A 17,658-nucleotide genomic window follows, 5' to 3' on the forward strand; every position below is an offset into this window, starting at 1 on the left:
CTATTTTGAGAAATATTGGCAGTCCTAGAATGGTAGATTTTTTTCATGTAAGTACTGTTATGACTAGAGCCAAGTACAGAAAGTTGTTGGGGGGGGGGGGCACCGGCGGGTAAAAAGGGGAATTTTCTCAAGTTCTCGTGAGGTTGTTTTAAGATTATTTTTGGGATCCCGAAAATTAATCTGCCAATTAATTTACTTAAATGTGCAGAAATATTATGTCTAATATATTTTTAAAGTGAATATTTTTTTTTTGTCAAAACCAATTAAATACTAAATGCTATACATAATTTCATATATCTCCCTCTCACCCCCCACTTGTACAAGGTGTTGGATGATTTATACTGTAAAATATTGCATAGCTGTATATACTGTGCACTTTAATATAAATCTACTAACACGAAATTCTTTTAACATGGATTTTTTTTTCGGTCCCTTCAGTTTCGTGTAAAAACATTTTCCATGTACAAGCCACTGATATGTGATTATACACAAATAAATTGAAAAATCATTAAAAAAGGGAGGGGGTAATTTGGTGGGAGTAATAGCAATTCATAAATTGAATTCTAAGGTGTCGGACATCATTTTTACTGATTTCAAAAGCATAACCCCATTACTCTTTTTCTTTCCTGCAGTAGTCAATGGTGTTATAGTGCTAGAAGTGATTGCATAATCCTTACTAATATTATAAATGAGAAAGTGACTTTGTTACCTTTTCGCACCTTAACTACTCAACCGATCATCATGAAATTTTGTATTCAAGCTATCACGAGTGCAGGGATGAACATAGGGTGCCTTTTGTTTAGAATAAAAGCATTCTATGATTTTTATTCCAATTTTGAAGGAAACATAAATTTGTGATTATCTCATTGAAAAAATGTCCTTTTTGTTCGGTTTTTGCAGCATGTTAAAACCCTTAAGTAGTTGCACAATGTGAACTTAACTGAAAGTTCAAGGGTTATTTAGAACACCCCCAATTTCTTCATTTTAAGATACTTCCATGGTCTAAAACGAGGTATTTTGAAATATCGTCTGTGGTTTTTGGTCACAGAATTGAAATTAAATAAAGTTGAATTTCAGATTCTTAGCAGACTAATTTTCGTGAAGAGAACTAATAAGTTTTGTTTTCATTTTTTTAAAAAATATGTCTTCTGCACTTTCTGCCAGTTTTAATAGCTTTTGTAGAACATAGTAGATAGGCTAGATTATGATAAATTGATGTACATTAGTTTTAGAATTACTTTTAGTCTAAGTTTTGGAATATTTTTAGAATTACTTTTAGTCTAAGTTTTGGAAGATTTTAATAAAACTTTCAGACTTTCTTTCATCAAGTCTTTAATAATGCTACTGGCAACGTGAAAGATTGCCCCTAATGCTGATTGATATGTAAAGATGACTGCAGTTTTGGGATTTTAAAGAAATCCAAAGAGTTCTAAATTTAAATTTTAAGTCATAACATTGTTCTTTTCTAAAAAAAATTCTAAAAAGAATTTTTAGAAAAGCCTGATTGCCTAACATGCGGTACTTGACACCATTTATTTTTGAGGTAGACTGTGCAACTCCGGGCAATGCAGCTAGCGTTTATCTAAATCACTTAAACGTGTTGACAAGACTCTTTTTTAACGAGCAGTTCTTATGTTTCAGAGGTTATTCCTTATCAGGAAGTTGTCAAGCAGTTGGCCGAAGACACAATCTCCATATCAGCTGCTTTAGGTTTGAATTACAATAGGTTCTTTTGTTCAAAGTATGCTCAGTTGGTCATCTTAGAGTTAATGGTAAGAAATGTTCAAACTTTGAATTATGTGCAATTGCTCTCTGGTTTTGAAATCATTCAAATGTAACCTATTTCAATTAAGCTGAAGTAATTCAAAACATTTTATTTCACATTAATAAATTTAGATTATTAATTAAGTTTAGATTTTGTGGAATCACTTTTCAAGTCATCCTCGACAGCAGGGGAGTAGTTTTCATCAATATTGCCAAACTTATGTAATGAGTTTCTAAACACCCACTGTTATGTTGAGAAACTGAGTTTAGCGTTAAAAAAAAATAAGATGGTTAAAAAAAACTGAAAATGTGAAATATAAATGTACACAGTACACAAAGACAGCAATATGTTAAGTAAAATGAATAAAAGAATCAAACAAACATAATTAAAAAACCAAAATAAAATAAAATGAAAATAAAAAAAGAACCAGTCTTATTAGCATTTGTGTTCTCAAAGAAAAATGAAGGCTGCAATAATACTAATTCCAAAACAACAGGAAACTTTAGAACTGTGCTTTATGGCTGCATCATTAGTAAATGCACCATAGATGACACAAGCAAAGTATGTTTTAATTATTCACAAATAATAAATCAATAAAATAATGGAGTTTTGTCCTTGCCCCTTGTACTAGACAAAACTTCGGCAAACCAAGACCCCTTAAAAGGAGTCTTGGTTTGCCGTCTGTTGGTAAGAGTAAAGTATATATTACAACACTTGCCTTTATGGCAAAAAAATTGTTTTTTTCTTTGTTTGGCATTTGTTTTTTGAACTCTTTTCTTTTCTCTTTGAAATTACAAAATGTGATAAGTTCAGTCAGTACAAATGTTAAGTAAACCTCTGCCTTGGGGCAAAAGATAGTATGAGAATGTGGTAACTTTATTTTTGAATTCTGGAGTATCTCTTCAGAAATGTCGCCTTCAAAGCAAATAATGGCACCATCCTCTTCTGACAAATAGATTTCAAATAAAATTACTCGTAGCAACAGCTGAAACATTGGCATTTTTCTTGTGAGTAAAAATGCTTTTCAACAACACCAGACCAAAACTAGATACAATTTTTAATGTAAATTCTTGTTCTTCAGGATCAGTTGAAGTACATTCTATTCCACTACAGGCTAAAACAGTTAACACTTTCATGAGAATTTATTCATTTCTCACAATGTTCTGTCTTTTTGAATTTTTTCTTTTTGGGCAAGTTCTGTTTCCTTTTTGATTAGAGATTTATTACTTTCCAATTTTGCCTCATCATCCTGGTTTTCATTTAGTCAGAAATAATTTGTCGTCTGAATTTGAGCTCTTGCCTCAAATATCAGGTTTCATTGATTTTCTTTATGAATTATTAGAATGGAAGCTTTTTCTTATCTTTTTCTTTCTCTCTGAGTAATTAATGAGCAACTAAAACAGCATCTATTCTTATGACTCCATTGATGTCATTTGTATAAAAGAAAAATAATAGAAATATTGATATTTGAGTTGTTAACAGGTTGGGAGTTGACTGTAGCTACAAATAATTTACCTAATTTTATAAAATGTAAAATAAATGCAAATTCAATAGAAAACTAAAATTTCACTAATTAAAATAATGACAAAAATGTCATATAAATAAATGTAATAAAAATCGATGCAAAAAAAGTGAGATTTGACAAGTTTAGCATCAATGGTAGCAACCTCTAAACATTATTCAATTTTATTTTTGTTATGTGTGATTTTTTTCCCCATCCAAATAAACAAAATGAGAGGGTGCCTCATGAAAAAATAACACCTTTAAAAATAAGACAACCTAACATACATGTATATAAAAAAAAATTTCCTACAATGATTTGTATGCTTAGTAACAGTGTCAATTTTTTGGTTACAGGTTGAAGAAGAAAAGTATCAGAAATCAATCCAGTGGGTGCGGGAGATATTGTACCAAATTATTTTTGAACCTGCCAGAATCAAGTCCTCTATCAACAAAATGATCTCGGATGTTGCAGGCATAAAACGAAATGGCAGTTGTTTGGTGAAAATCATGATGAAAAATTTGTGCTACTGCTCAGAAAGTAACCATTGGGTTGCCAGTGCTTTGCGACAATGCGCTTTCCTCACTTCTCTGTTGGAGAAATTCGAGTCTGATTCTGACGTGGTATATATATATATTTGTTATTGTCTGTTTTTACAATTGTTCCCATTTTTTTATGTACTTCTAATATAAATAAATGTTTACTGTAGTTGAGACAAATCTAACCTGACAGCATCGTATTGCTATGATTAGGATCTGCTTAGCCTTCACAAAACTGCCAGGTTAGATTTTCCCCAGCTATCGGGGTGTTTGTGATCCGAAATTTCCAAAAATTTTGGGCTGACAACACATTTTAAAACTAAAAGATGTTTTTTTTTTCTTTCTTTTTTTCTTTTTTTTAAAGAAAAAACTTTTTAAATGTTTTCCCCCCCAATGATTTGAATCATTTTTGTACTCATATTTGAAGAGTATTTAGGGGGGGGGGGGCAAACTTCCTCATAATTTCTGAAAATTTCACACAGTCTTCAGAAAAGTTTACTTGAGTCCACTTGCACTCCTGAGCAAGATAAAACTCCTTAAATTTAAAACTCATCAAGTTTTAAAATCCATGTAGGTTTTCAGAATAATATTTATTTTATAACTGTAAAACCTTTAAATTTTTCTCTGAACCTCCTTAATTTTTAACAGCTGCAAAGAACCTTTGTAGTGACTTAGAGAGAAAATAAACTTATATCTATTTTGAAACATATATTTTCAGAAGTATGATCTCAATTTCTAAATTTCTTGTCCTTTCTATGCAGACTCAATTTTGTAAAATCCTACATTGTATTTTAAAACTGCTTTTTACACTCAAATTTTTTTGTATTTAAGTTTATTCCTGCAAGTCTCTCCTGAATTTTACTTAAAAGTCTCCCTAGTTTTCAGCTTTCAATGGTGGCAGCTTTGGTACATGAACATCATTGTAACATAGAGGGTTGTGCTAGTATTGTAAAGGTATTTTTTTCCCACTGGGGCTGTGTAAGAAGGCATTTGACCTTTACCAGACCTAGTGCGCTCCCTGACAAGGCATCAGTCTTTCATGTGACACCATCAAAGTGCTGGTGCAAAACACAAGTAGTTTTTGATGCCCAGTTTCCTCCAGATGGAGGCACCTGAGCTGTCGTGGATGCGAAACTGCACTAGGAATTTAATATTGAAGAGGGAATTCCAAGCCCAACGAATACTCAAGGGATCTTTTACATACCACATAATCATACACAATGGACACTGATTATTTTCTGCACTTGGAAAATCCACCGACTGGCCACCTCAGGCCAGAAAGTATTGCAAAGCTGAGGAAATGAAAACATTGAAGATGTAAGAGAAACATTAAAATTTTCCTAAACTCATTTCTTACTTAGCTTCAATGCATTAAACTTTCTAATAGTGATTTCTTTGTTTTTCTGTGGGAAAAGCAGATTTGAGGCAGTGGGATGTAAGTGCCAAAATTAAAAAATTTTTCAAGATAACCAGTACAAATGGTTGGAGTTCCTCTCCTCTGCACTGGTGCAAAAGATAATACTAGTAGCCCTGGTAGGTTCTGCTGTACATCATGATTGGCCTGATTGGTAGGGCATCTGACTCATAGCAGAGTTCAATGCTAGGGGGTGGATGATCTTCTGTGTTCATTAAAGGTGACTAGGAGGCATTTAATATTGTTTTCAAAGTCCTCCAAGCAAATCAATACTCTGGTGATGCTGAACCAGGGATTTCTCAACCTCTTTTGGATAAAAAAAAAAAAAAAAAGCTGTCTTCAGTGTCCCATCCACCTTGTCAATCTACAAATAGTGGTTGGTTCAGGGGAACCATGAATACGACATGATTTAGAAACAGATTCAGTACAAGCCTACCTAGTATCTGAACTTCAAATGCATTTTTCTTGAAGCTTAAAACTCTATTTGCATCCCTTTGTTTTTCCCTGTCACATTTACCATTCATTATTTCTTTTTTCTAATTCATTTCATTATTTCTAATTTTGATGCACATTTTTATAAATTTCAGTGTCATTACCTTTTATTTAAAAAAAAAAAAAAAGATTGCTAAACTAGTTCATTCACAACTTTGATTAAAATTAATAAATAATACTTCAATTACAGATTGAATTTTGTTTTTTTAGAGGAATTAGGTAGCTAGATAGAAAGCTAATTTTGAATCACATTTTCAGATTGTATCCAAACTAAATGAGATTCGTGACAAAATTGCCAAGCCGGATAACATGGTAATCCATCTGGCAGCTAATATTGACAACTTGAGGCTAAAGGCAAACCCTGAGGCACCATGGATAGAAGATTTATTTCCTTCTTCACTTACACCTGAAATAATGAAGTAAGTTTACTGCTCGACATTCAGTATTCATTTAGGGATGTATTTTTGTGATGTAATGTAGGTTTATTTTCAGTCACAAATCAATATTTTTATAAAGGTCAATTCAGACACATAGTGGATTGTGTACTCCCTAAAAGTTACTATTTATTAAGTTTTTTATTTGTGTTGTTTTATTGCAGCTATTTTTAATTATTTATTTTGAAGTGAATTTTCGATCCTAGAAAAATCATTTATTCTTCAAAAATGAAAATTTAGATTTTTGAAACTCCTCAATACAGTATAACCTCGATTTAAGGATTGTTAAGGGACTGGGAAAAATTATCGTTAATTCAAAGATATTGTTAAATCAAGGAGCACAGACACTTAATACAGTCCAATCAGGACCAGTGAACTGTATTCATAAAATTGAGGAAATTGTTAAATCAAAGTTATACGAATAAATTCATTTAAAACCAGTCATCTCTATCAAAAATAATTTTACAACTAAATTATTCATCTGACATATAGGGCTTTTTTCGCATTTGTATCATAAGATTTCATCACTTGTAAGGGATTATAACAATTCTCGTTTCATGAAAAAAGAAGTAATTACAATTTGGAAATGGCTTGTTTTCGAACAAAAACATTAGAGAAAACTTTTCATTACTTTAACAAGAGAAAACATTGATAATTCTTCATTGAAAACTGGAATTGAAATTTATTATACATGTTTCAAATTAAAACGGATATCAATGTTTCTGCCACTGTGATAGTTTTAACAGTTAATGGGTCTAAGGACCTTTAACCCCTTCAAAATTTACGACTTTCTGGGAAAATATATGTTATGCATAATTTACGTCTGAACAATTTGATACTTTATTTATTACCATATGCAAAAAACTTTTCAAGTCATCATAAAAATACATAAACTCTCCCCATAGAGATTTGTTAACAGTAGCTGTTTAAGCCTCTTTTTCAAAGGTGCCAGTTTTGCCAGTTTCTCATCTTGCATGCGTGATATCTCAGAAAGTTTCTGATATATTTCCGTAAAACTTTTAATGCATGTTTTTCTGGTTTATTTTTATGATCTGAACCTAAATTTATTTATTTTTTAAAATTATTTATTCATTTTTGAAAATTTTTATAAGTTTATATCCAGTTTTTCCAAAATTTGGGGGCAAAAATATTTTTTATTTTTATTATTTAACTTTCATTTTTAGTTAAAATTTAGGTTCAGATCATGATAATAAATCAGACAAATATGCATAAAAGTTTTACAGGAATATATAAGAAATTTTCTGAGGTATCATGCACGCAAAGCAAGAAACTTGCACCTGAGAAAAAGAAGCTTAAACAATTGCTGTGAACATAACTCTCTATGCAGAAAGTTTATGCATTTTTACGATAACTTGGAAAGGTTTTTCGCTTATGAAATAAATAAGGTATCAAATTGTTCAGAATCATATTTTTTTCCACCAAGTCGAAAATTTAGAAGGTTAGGTCCTTAGATTACAATTTGTGTGGAGCCACATACAAACTGCTTTTTATAATTCCACCTCAAATCGCCTAAATTAAAAAGTCGGCCTTGCCGTCATGTCTTCGATTTTCTTCATTATTTTTTTATCTATAAGATAAGCTCAAATTATTTTTTTTTTAGATTTTTTGAATAAAAATTACGCTTTTTTTATAGAATTTTTTCAAAAATTCGATTTTTGATAATTTTTCTGAGTCGCCTTTTTGGCATGAATTTAGAAAATCTCTCTAATTTCTTTACTTTTCAAGCAATTAAGCTGAATTTGTTATCAATTTCAAGCAAATACTTTTCTCTTTCAGTGTGAACGACAAAAAGTATTCTGTGAATAGATAAAGAGTGGCAAAACCCAACTAAAGTCAGTTTTTATGCTTTTTCAATTGGGAGATTAAATAAGTCATATCTTTGGAGTACCTACTATGATCTGCATCAAATTTTTTTTTGTAGCATATTTAAATCATTTTCTTGCTATGTAGAAAAAAGTAGAAGGGTATTTCTTGCATGAGTATTTTAATTAAGTGGATGATCATTGTCATGTGTTATGTAATACAAACAAGTTTATGCTATGAAAACTTTTCAATAGTAATTATTATTATTGTTATTTTTTTTCATCTTTTAATGTCAAAAAAAAGTGCAAAATAATGACATTAGAAATATTTTTTACACTATTCTTCAAATTAGTATTCTTAATATTTAGTACCCTTTCAATCAAAAGTGTTATTTATTTATTTATTTTTAATTCTGAAACGGAGGTTTTTGCACAATTCTTTTCCAGAGTGAACAACTTTTTAGCGATTAACTATTGATACAAATCAATTTTAATTCTTTGACAGTCCAGTATTAATTATTCTAAAAAGTTTTATGGCTTTTTTAAGCTTGAAAGGGATTTAAAGCAATAGAAAACTTGTATTTTCTGCAAAATATACTTTATTTTTTTATTTCAAAACAACAAAAAACACCCTTCTCCCTTTTTAGCCTACTTTCCCAGTAAAAGTCAGAAAAAGAAGAAAAAAGCATGAAAGAAGGCTTAATGCATCTAAAAAATTTCGTGAAAAACAAAAAAAAGTCAAAAATAAATAAAATAATTAAATAAATATTGAAAAATTAAAAATTGGAAAGTAGGGTATTGAGATGGGGAAAAATGTCTGTCGGTCTGTCTGTCGGTCTGTCTGTCTGTCCCCCCCTAATAACTTTTGAATGAATAGTCCGATTCGAACAAACTTTTTTTTGTTCGAAAGATCTCGGCGAGGACACCTCATTCCCATATTTCACTTTTTGATTTGAACTATTTTTTGTTCAATTTTGAACAGTTCAAAAAAACTTAACATTAGCGCCTACGGGGAAATTCAAAGCAATTCCGAACTGTGAGGCGAATTTGCTTCAAGCAAACTTTGTAGGAAAAAGCTTTTGATAAAAAAACTTGTATATAAGATATCTTTTTGATTTGAACAATTTTCCGTTCAATTTTGAACAGTTCAAATCCCTTAACATTAGCGCCTACGGGGAAACTGAAAGTCAATGTAGATTCCGTACTTGAAAGCGGATTTACTTCAAACAAACTTTGTTGGAAATAGCTCTTGACGACCTACTCCCGACTCCGACTCCGAGAATTTAGGGGGACCTGACACCGACTCAGACTCCTGTTCCCGACAATTAATCGGACTCCGACTCCCCGACTTCGACTCTGACTTCGTAGCTTTGGCAAACATTTATACACGGAGGACAAATGACTGACTCCGATTCTTGGATATTCGACTCCGACTCTTTTATCCCAAAATGAGATTGACTCCGACTCCGCTGCTGTGGTTTTAACTGTGAAATAATTATTGTTGATATGATTTGTTTTTATTTTCACGCTAAAGTTTTAATTTAGGTATTTAGTTTTCGGTGAATAAACTCGAAAAATATGCGCAGACGATTTTTTTTTTTTTTTTTTTTGACAATGAAAATTATTTCTTTAAGTTGACATTTTATTGTTTTTTTTTTATTTTGGTAAGTGCATTAATTCGTTTAAAAAATTATTTTCGGCAACAGGGGAAAAAGAAACGATTTTTTTTTATATGATGTATTTATTTTAATGAACTTATTATTATTTTTTCGTTTTGAAAGCTGTTAAAAAATTTTTTTAATGGAAAGAAGTGTATTAGCTGCTTTGTTTAAAAGGTGCTGCTATTTTATTTGTTCGTTTTTTTGAAGAAAAGTAAGGAATATTTTATTCCTAGAAATCAGCTTAAAATATTAAAAAAAATATGTTTGAAAAAATTTGCGATTTTAGCTATTTTTGAGAATATTGATCAGGTACTAGAAAGTAGTATGGGTATACGGGAAAGTAGGCTCGTCTAGTTCTAGACGGAACTTCTTGTTTCTACATAGCAAGAGAATGATTTTAATATGCTACAAAAAAAAAAAAAAAATGATGAAGATTATAGTAGTGGGTACTCCGGAGATATGACTTATTTAATTTAACAATTGAAGAGCATAAAAACTGACTTTAGATAGAGTGGCAACACCCAACTATTCACAGAATACTTTCTGTTGTTTACACTGAAAGAGAAAAGTATTTGCTTGAAATTTATACCAAATTCAGCTTAATTGGTTGAAAAATAAAGAAATTAGAGAGATTTTCTAAATTCATGCCAAAATGGCGACTCCAAAAAATGATCAAAAATCAGATTAAAAAAAAAAAATTCCGTGTAATTTTCAATAAAAAAATATTTAAAAAATAACTTGAGCTCATCTCATAAATATCTATTTGTAAAAAAATAATGGGCAAAATGGGAGATATTACGGCACGGCATTAAGCAATTTGACGTGAAATGACCCCTTTGTAGAAAGCCAAAAAAAATCATTTATTTTAGCATTTTCTTAATTTCCATAACTTTCTTGTGGTTTATGGTAATTTTTCCAGAATATGCTTTCTTCCCTGGTCATGAATAATTTTTAAATGTTTTTGCCAATGGAAACATTAATTGGTTTAAACTACCAATGAATTAAAAACCTTCAGCTTCACCAATTTTCAAATATTTATACACTCCAGCCATCAGTTTTGTAACCAGGAATCATATTTGTTGTTACCCCTTTTACAGTGAATCTCTGTGATGTATTTGACGATTCTATCAATGTGGTATTTTGTTGAGGAGTTTGTGTGGCATGGGGTCCATGTTTAGTTAGAAAGCAAGTCATTTCCAGGGATATGGCATATTTTCAAACTAAATAGAGGGTTCAATGTTTAATATTTTGCATAATTAGTTGGAAGAGATGTCTTATTTTCAGGTTTAAAGGTGTGTCCTCATCAGTTGAACTAGTAAAGGAAAATAATCTTAATTTGGTAAAAAAAAAAGAAAAGAAAAATGGAAATGACTGTGATGTTTTTTTATTTAATTTATTTGGAAACTTATTTTAGGTTCTTACAACAAGTGTATATTTTTTAAAATGTTTTGTTTCTTGAATCACACTTAATCATTGGCATTTTTTTTTTTTTTGGAAAACGGTTTTTGATCTTTTCAAGGTTTTTTTTTTTTTAAATTTTTAACTGAAAAGTTTTTATATCCTTAAAATCACCGGACCTCCGACCTGGAAATATAAAAAAAAAGAAAAAAATTTGTCTTATGTCCTTACAAATATCCCCATATGCATAATATGCCTGCGGCCCAGTCCACACACAATGATATCCACACTGCAGTTTTGTCCTTGTCATGGACACATCAGTCGGGCACAGTCCGTAACCAAGTTGGAGGCAGATGTTCCCTTATTGAAGCTGTGATACCCAGTAAACTGGTAGACTCCATTCCTTAAAATTTTGTTTCTGCCCGTCTTTAAAACACTTGAATTTTTTGAAGAAAATTTCAAATTCTTAAACATTTTAGTAAAAATCCTGTTAAAATTTATGTGAGAAAGGTTTCAATCGCCTGACTTGCTCTGTTTCTTTTGCTCAGATCCCAAATGAAGAAATGTTGTGAACTCATACGTTCGGACAGTGGAGATGATCAAAAAGGAGTGATCTGTTCTGTTGGGTCAGTGGAATCCTGCTACCTCATGCAGACTGCTCCCTGTGTCCGGTCATACAAAGATCCTGATTATGCTCCTTTGTTGGTGCTTACACAGTACCTGAATCAGTTGGAAGTAGGTGTTGAGTGGTTACTCTTTAGTTTTACCAACGTCTCCTTGGTATTAAATGCTTATTGCATTCGTGTCAAAAAGTGAACTGCCTATATTTGGTAATAATACATAAAACAGAGCCATTCATCGATGGTGTTGTTATGGCGATCGACCCAAGCAATTAAATTTAAATTGTTAATTGGTTAATTTCTAAATTTAAATTTAGAAATTAACCAATTGTTAATATTCTGCTGTTAATTTTTAGAAACTTCGATTAGTGGAAGTAGATATGCAAAATTTTGAAGGCGGTGTTGAAAACAAGCATTTTACACTAGTAAAAAAAAAATAGAACAAGAAAAAATATTTCTCTTGTACAACATATTACTAAAAAAATTTTGAAGGGAAAATTGATAAATTAAAAGAGGGGAGGGGGTTGAAATGAGGGGGGTACCGTATGACGTAGAACTTAATTGCAAAGATTGCAAAATTTTTACTTGTCATTAATAACAGTTAAGAATATTCATCTCTAAAATCTATTTTCCTTATTTTTAAGATCTCCATATCAATTTGTGAAATTTCCATAGCCCCCCCCCCCCCCATGAATTAACTTCCTGGCTATGCCACTGATTGGACTCCTCCGAAATGAAGTCCTGGCTACGCCACTGATAGTACACTATAACACTATGATATGTAGTTACATTTTTGAACAAAATTTAACTCTCTTTGTTTACTGAACAGAGAGGAAAAATGGAAAATATTTATAGTACTCCATGTACTCTGTGAAGAACTATTAAAAAGTAGTTTAATAAAAAATTGAATGAACTTCTGGAGCATACAGTGATTTCACCCAAAGAAACTTGAATTAATTTCTGCCAGGTAAAACTGACTCAGTTAAAAAAAAATCACTTATTTTTTACTGATAGAGCTTTAAAATGTGTTTTTGGATTTTTGACATTCTACTGTATACATAAGTGTCTTATTTACATGTACCACCTGTATCAGTCTTTATGCTTGCATGTGATAACCATTTTTCACTCACTTCCAGCATTAAAATATGCTTTGAATTTTTTGTTGAAAAGTACATTTCTTATTTCTAGGGCCCTATGTGGAGACAAATTCGAGGCCTTGGACTGGCTTACACTTATAATTTGTTCACTGATCCCGATTCCGGATTGATATATTTTGTCTTGTTCAAGTCAACTCATTTATTGAAAGCATACAAGGAGTCAATAAACATTATTGTAAGTTTGCATTTCAGAGCAGAAATGTTATTTTCTCCCATGTAATTAAGGAGGGCTCTTCGTCCTACTCTCTTTTTTGCACTTTTCAATGTGCTGTCCCTGCTCCTTAAAAGTTGAAATAAGTTGCCACCAAAAGAAAATCTGTTTTCCCAAAAAGTAAAAATTCATGTAAGTCTGGCATTGAAATATTACTTCCTTATTTTCCTCATGTTAACTAGAATGACATGGGGGTAAGAATATTAATTAATAAATAAATATATAAATAGAATAAAATTGAATTGAAAAAACTGAATTCAAGATTCGAAAATTTGTATTTGCTCTATATCCCTCATGAAAAATTAAAATTTTGTTGTTGCAAATTATTTGTTTTTCCAATTGATGAATTTGATTTGAATAAAATAAATAATAATAAATTAATAAAAGCATCTTTTTTATTACAAAACTCTTTATCCTTTTATCAAGAAGTATTATGCCCCAGTTTTGATCAACTAGCATTGGCAAAAAATAAATAAATAAATAAATAAAAGATTGTTGAATTATTTTAATCTTTTAAACTCAGGCTAGAACAAGATTTGTTCAAGAAACAATTTGTCCTAAAAATTCTTTTCAACTTCTCTACTCCTGCTAATTGTTAGCCTACAGAACTATCTAGTTCTGTGAATTTTTACCTTAAATATTCTAAAACGTTCTATATATTGCTCAATTCATTTGCCTAGATGTGACATTTTTGCATATATATTTGTATCTTATTTTCAGAACTTTAAATTTTGGTTTTTAAGTTTGATATATTTAGCTGGGGTAAGGAACCATTATGGTATTATAATAAAAGTTATCAGCTTTCTAAAAAAATGTTTTGTTCTAAATAAATAACTACTTGTACCTGTTGGTGACTGTGCAGTCATGCCTGCAAAATGTGCAAGTCATTGTTTATTAAATACAAAGACAAAATGTGTCTTTATTCTTAGGATAAATGTGTCTGTTACAAATGCAGACACCACAGACACAATATTTTGGTTTAGTTTAAGCTTTTTCCAGGGTTCTTACGGGTCATGGAAATCCTGGAAAGTCATGGGAAAAAAATAAGCAAATTTCAGACCTGGAAAAGTCATGGAAAATTGAATTTTTTCATTCAAAGTCATGGAGATTTATTTCAAGTCATGGAAAAATGTCCTGGACAAAGAGAAAGTAACAGTAACTAAAAGAGCGTTAGAAATCTTAAGTGATTTAATAGTATAGCACATAAAAGTTATTAAAAGTCGAAAATTGAACAATCCAAAAATCAAATCTGAATTTTGAAATCTCATTGCATCCACTTCTATCGCAACCACTCGCCGTTTTTAGTGATGTGATTTTACTGCTTGTGCATCACTAACTTTGAATTAACTATTATTTTCAACACTTCTTATGTTTTATATTCTGTAGTAGCAAACTTGCAAGTTCTTGGTTTGGCCACGCCCACTTTAAAAACGCTATTCAATTGCATCCGAGTTGGTTTCCATCACTCGTAATAACTTTATTATAAAATTTATCAGAGTTTATCATAATTTGTTGAAAGTTTTAGAAAATAAAGATTTTTAGTCAGGTGATAAAATACAGAAAAAGGGGAATTCTAAAACTCTAAAGCAGTAGTGCCCAACATACGGCATGCAAAACTAATCCATGCAGCCTACTGCTACGTTCAATGTCGGAAATCACACATTACATGTTGAAATTTCTGATCTTGTTAATTTATATGTACTTGAAAATGTGCAAATAAACAAAACAAGTACTTCTGAATCAGAAGATTTATTCACTACTGAATGGTTTTTTTATATAATTACCTGGATTAGAAACATAAAAAAATAAACTATGTGGCTTTACTTTAAAGAACTAAAATACTGTCAAGTTATGTCTATGATTAAATGCATTGTTGACACTAAAAAGCAACTTTTGAAGCAAATTTATTGAAACTAAGTGATGACTCATTTACCTTTTTCCCATTGGTTATCATTCTGCTTGTTTATAAAAAAAAGTATTCGACATTTAAGCATCATTATATTCCATTTACTGTGATTTTACTTTACTTGACTTTTATGATGAAGATAAAAAAGAATAGTTTAGTTTTTTTAAGTGTACACTGCTATTTTTTCCCATTATGAGTAAGCGCTTCAATGAAGTAGTGGCATTCATGTAGAAGTTTTTGCTTATACCCATTTCTAAAGAATGGCGAGTTAGATACTAAATAGTGCTATTCCTGTTAGATATTAAATAATGCTGTAACAAGGTCATGAAAATTTTTATTGAAGTCATGAAAAAGTCTTGGAAAAGTCATGGAATTTTTTCATCCAAATAGAGTATGAACCCTGTTTTTCAAATGTAATAATTGAAAAGTGTCCATAAAATGGGCCCATCATATTTCTGTTTTTCTTATAGGAATCCCACCTGGATGGTTCATGCAAGTGGGAAACTGAGCTCTTAGAATCTGGAACCAGCAGTTTGATTTTTGAAGTCATTGAGAAAATCAAAACAGTAGCTGATGTTGCCGAAGAATCGCTGAAAGCGTATTATTGTGATATAGATATGAATTATACTCAAGAACTGTTAGAAAAGATATCCCAAGTGACTACATCCGACATGGAGCGAGTGGGGAGTAAATATTTGAAACCACTCTTTGATCCGAAAGTCTCTAGGTGTGCGGTGTGCTGCCATCCTAACAAACAAAATGAAATAGTGGAAGGTTTTCAAAAGTGAGTATGATTTTCCAAACTTTAGTTTCATGGATAACTTTTCAATTTTTTGGGAAGTTAGCCTTCAAGTGAGTAAAATAATGAGAGAAATATTAGTTTCAGTTTTTGCAGTTATCTCTACCACTTAAATTTTCGAAGTTAGGTCATCCCTTTAAAAAGATTTAAGCAATTAAAAAAATTCAACACAATGCATTTAGGCTGGTGAAAGAAAAAGGAAAGTAATTTTTAAAATCTTTAAAAAAAAATAAATAAATAAATAAAAAAAACATGATTATTGTGTGTGTGCATATAATCTCCTGTAGTTGCAATGGATGAACTTTTGTGTTCTGTTTGCTAAAAAGGTATTTTTGCAGTTGTGTCTGAAAAGAAGTTCCCACACCTTCTTATTCCAAGTTTAGTGTACTAAATTTATAGTACTATATCCTGTAGCTACTAAGAAGTAGAATTTGAAAAATAATAGTGTTTGTCATTATAAAATGGATAATAAAATAAAATGTACTAGTTTTAGAAAAACATTATTTAAAATTATATGTGAATTAGCAAAAAGAAAAAGGAAAGTAATTTTTAAAATCTTTAAAAAAAATAAATTCTGCAGTTTCTGGACTGCACTGCAGATAAAAGAAGACCAGTTAGAGATGCAAAAAGCCCAAATTTTGAGCAATAGAAAAAATACTGGAACTTTGAGGATGATTGGGAATTTTGAGATTCTGCAAACTTGCTCTTTATACATTTTGATATTGTTCCTACAAGATGATTATTTAAAGTTTTATGTCATTTCGAAAATCTCTTATATACTCTTAGTAAAAATCTGTTGCTTTGGTAAAATAGAACAAAAGCTAAATAAAAACTTTTTTTTGGCTTTTGAGGCTTTTTTTTTTTTTTTTTTTTGGCATTAAAACATAATTCGAGTTTGCTGTTTTATGAGCAAAAAAAAGTACTTAGACAATGCGATTGTTCATGTATTGTTATGAATGTTAAGAGAAATATTGGTGACAGGATTTTGTATTTCTGTCCCAGTTATGTTCAACATTCTATTTCCTTTAAAAAATTGATGCGGAATAATTTATTTTTTCATTCACAAAGGATAGAAAATATGTTTAGAACTAACACTTGCGAAAAGAGTTCTTGCAGATTAAGGGACGTGCTGTGCATGCTAATGTTTATAAGTTTCTTAGCAATTGTTTTAGGACTTGTTCGCCACAAAGTTCAAGTATTTTTGACATCATTCCCTTATTTTGCTCCTCGAATATCTGGTGTATCAAATTTTATTTTACAGGATAAAGTTATGGGAAAGCTGATTTTTTTAAACTTAGTCATTGTCATTGATTTACTACTGTTTGCTAACTCATTCATGTCTGTGCACTATATCTCTATCATTGCTGTCACTGCTACTGTGCTGTGGGGCATTAGTTACTTTTACTTGCAGTGATTGATTTTATTAATACAGTTTAATTTAGGCTCTTGAATTGACTGATTTTTTTTTTCCATTTCAGGCTAAACAGAGAGCTGACTGTGGTGCCTTCTTTGGATGACAGCTTTATGTCTAAATATTAAATTGTATTTTGTAACATTTTATAATTTTGTTAATAAAATATTATTTTAAGCTTGCTTGGATAATATTAAATTACTAAACAAAAATATACTAGATACAGACCCACCAATCCTTCTGCATTTTGCAGAAGCTTTCTGCATTTTAACCCAATTTTCTGCCGTTCTGCAAAGAAATTCCAAAGTATTATGCATACAACAATGAGGATTATGTGAAAAAATCAGCCTCATCAAGGTTTGAAATTATGTTACCCAGGTCAGGGTTGTTACCAGACATTTTTATTCAGGGAATGTTATACCAAACGCATTCCTTGTGAAATCTACATGATTAATAAAATTTGATTTCATTGGTATATTCTATTGATTTTTGTTACAATTAGTTTATTTAAATGAGGGGATGCTGTT

At 30.8% G+C, this 17,658-nt stretch overlaps 1 protein-coding gene across 1 annotated transcript in view; it reads left to right on the forward strand.

Moving 5' to 3' along the window:
• Positions 1-17,313, forward strand: part of LOC129230521 (uncharacterized protein C05D11.1-like) — a 52,349-nt gene extending 35,036 nt beyond the window's left edge. The window contains exons 15-21 of the mRNA XM_054864925.1: positions 1,642-1,772; positions 3,623-3,889; positions 5,970-6,130; positions 11,576-11,762; positions 12,836-12,979; positions 15,392-15,705; positions 17,199-17,313. Coding sequence (XP_054720900.1) covers positions 1,642-1,772; positions 3,623-3,889; positions 5,970-6,130; positions 11,576-11,762; positions 12,836-12,979; positions 15,392-15,705; positions 17,199-17,259 — 1,265 coding nt within the window. The 3' untranslated portion in view covers positions 17,260-17,313. The remainder of the gene's footprint in view (positions 1-1,641; positions 1,773-3,622; positions 3,890-5,969; positions 6,131-11,575; positions 11,763-12,835; positions 12,980-15,391; positions 15,706-17,198) is intronic.
• Positions 17,314-17,658: the final 345 nt, after the last annotated feature.

Source organism: Uloborus diversus, chromosome 9, assembly GCF_026930045.1.
Source record: "Uloborus diversus isolate 005 chromosome 9, Udiv.v.3.1, whole genome shotgun sequence".
In the NCBI taxonomy this organism is placed as follows: domain Eukaryota; kingdom Metazoa; phylum Arthropoda; class Arachnida; order Araneae; family Uloboridae; genus Uloborus; species Uloborus diversus.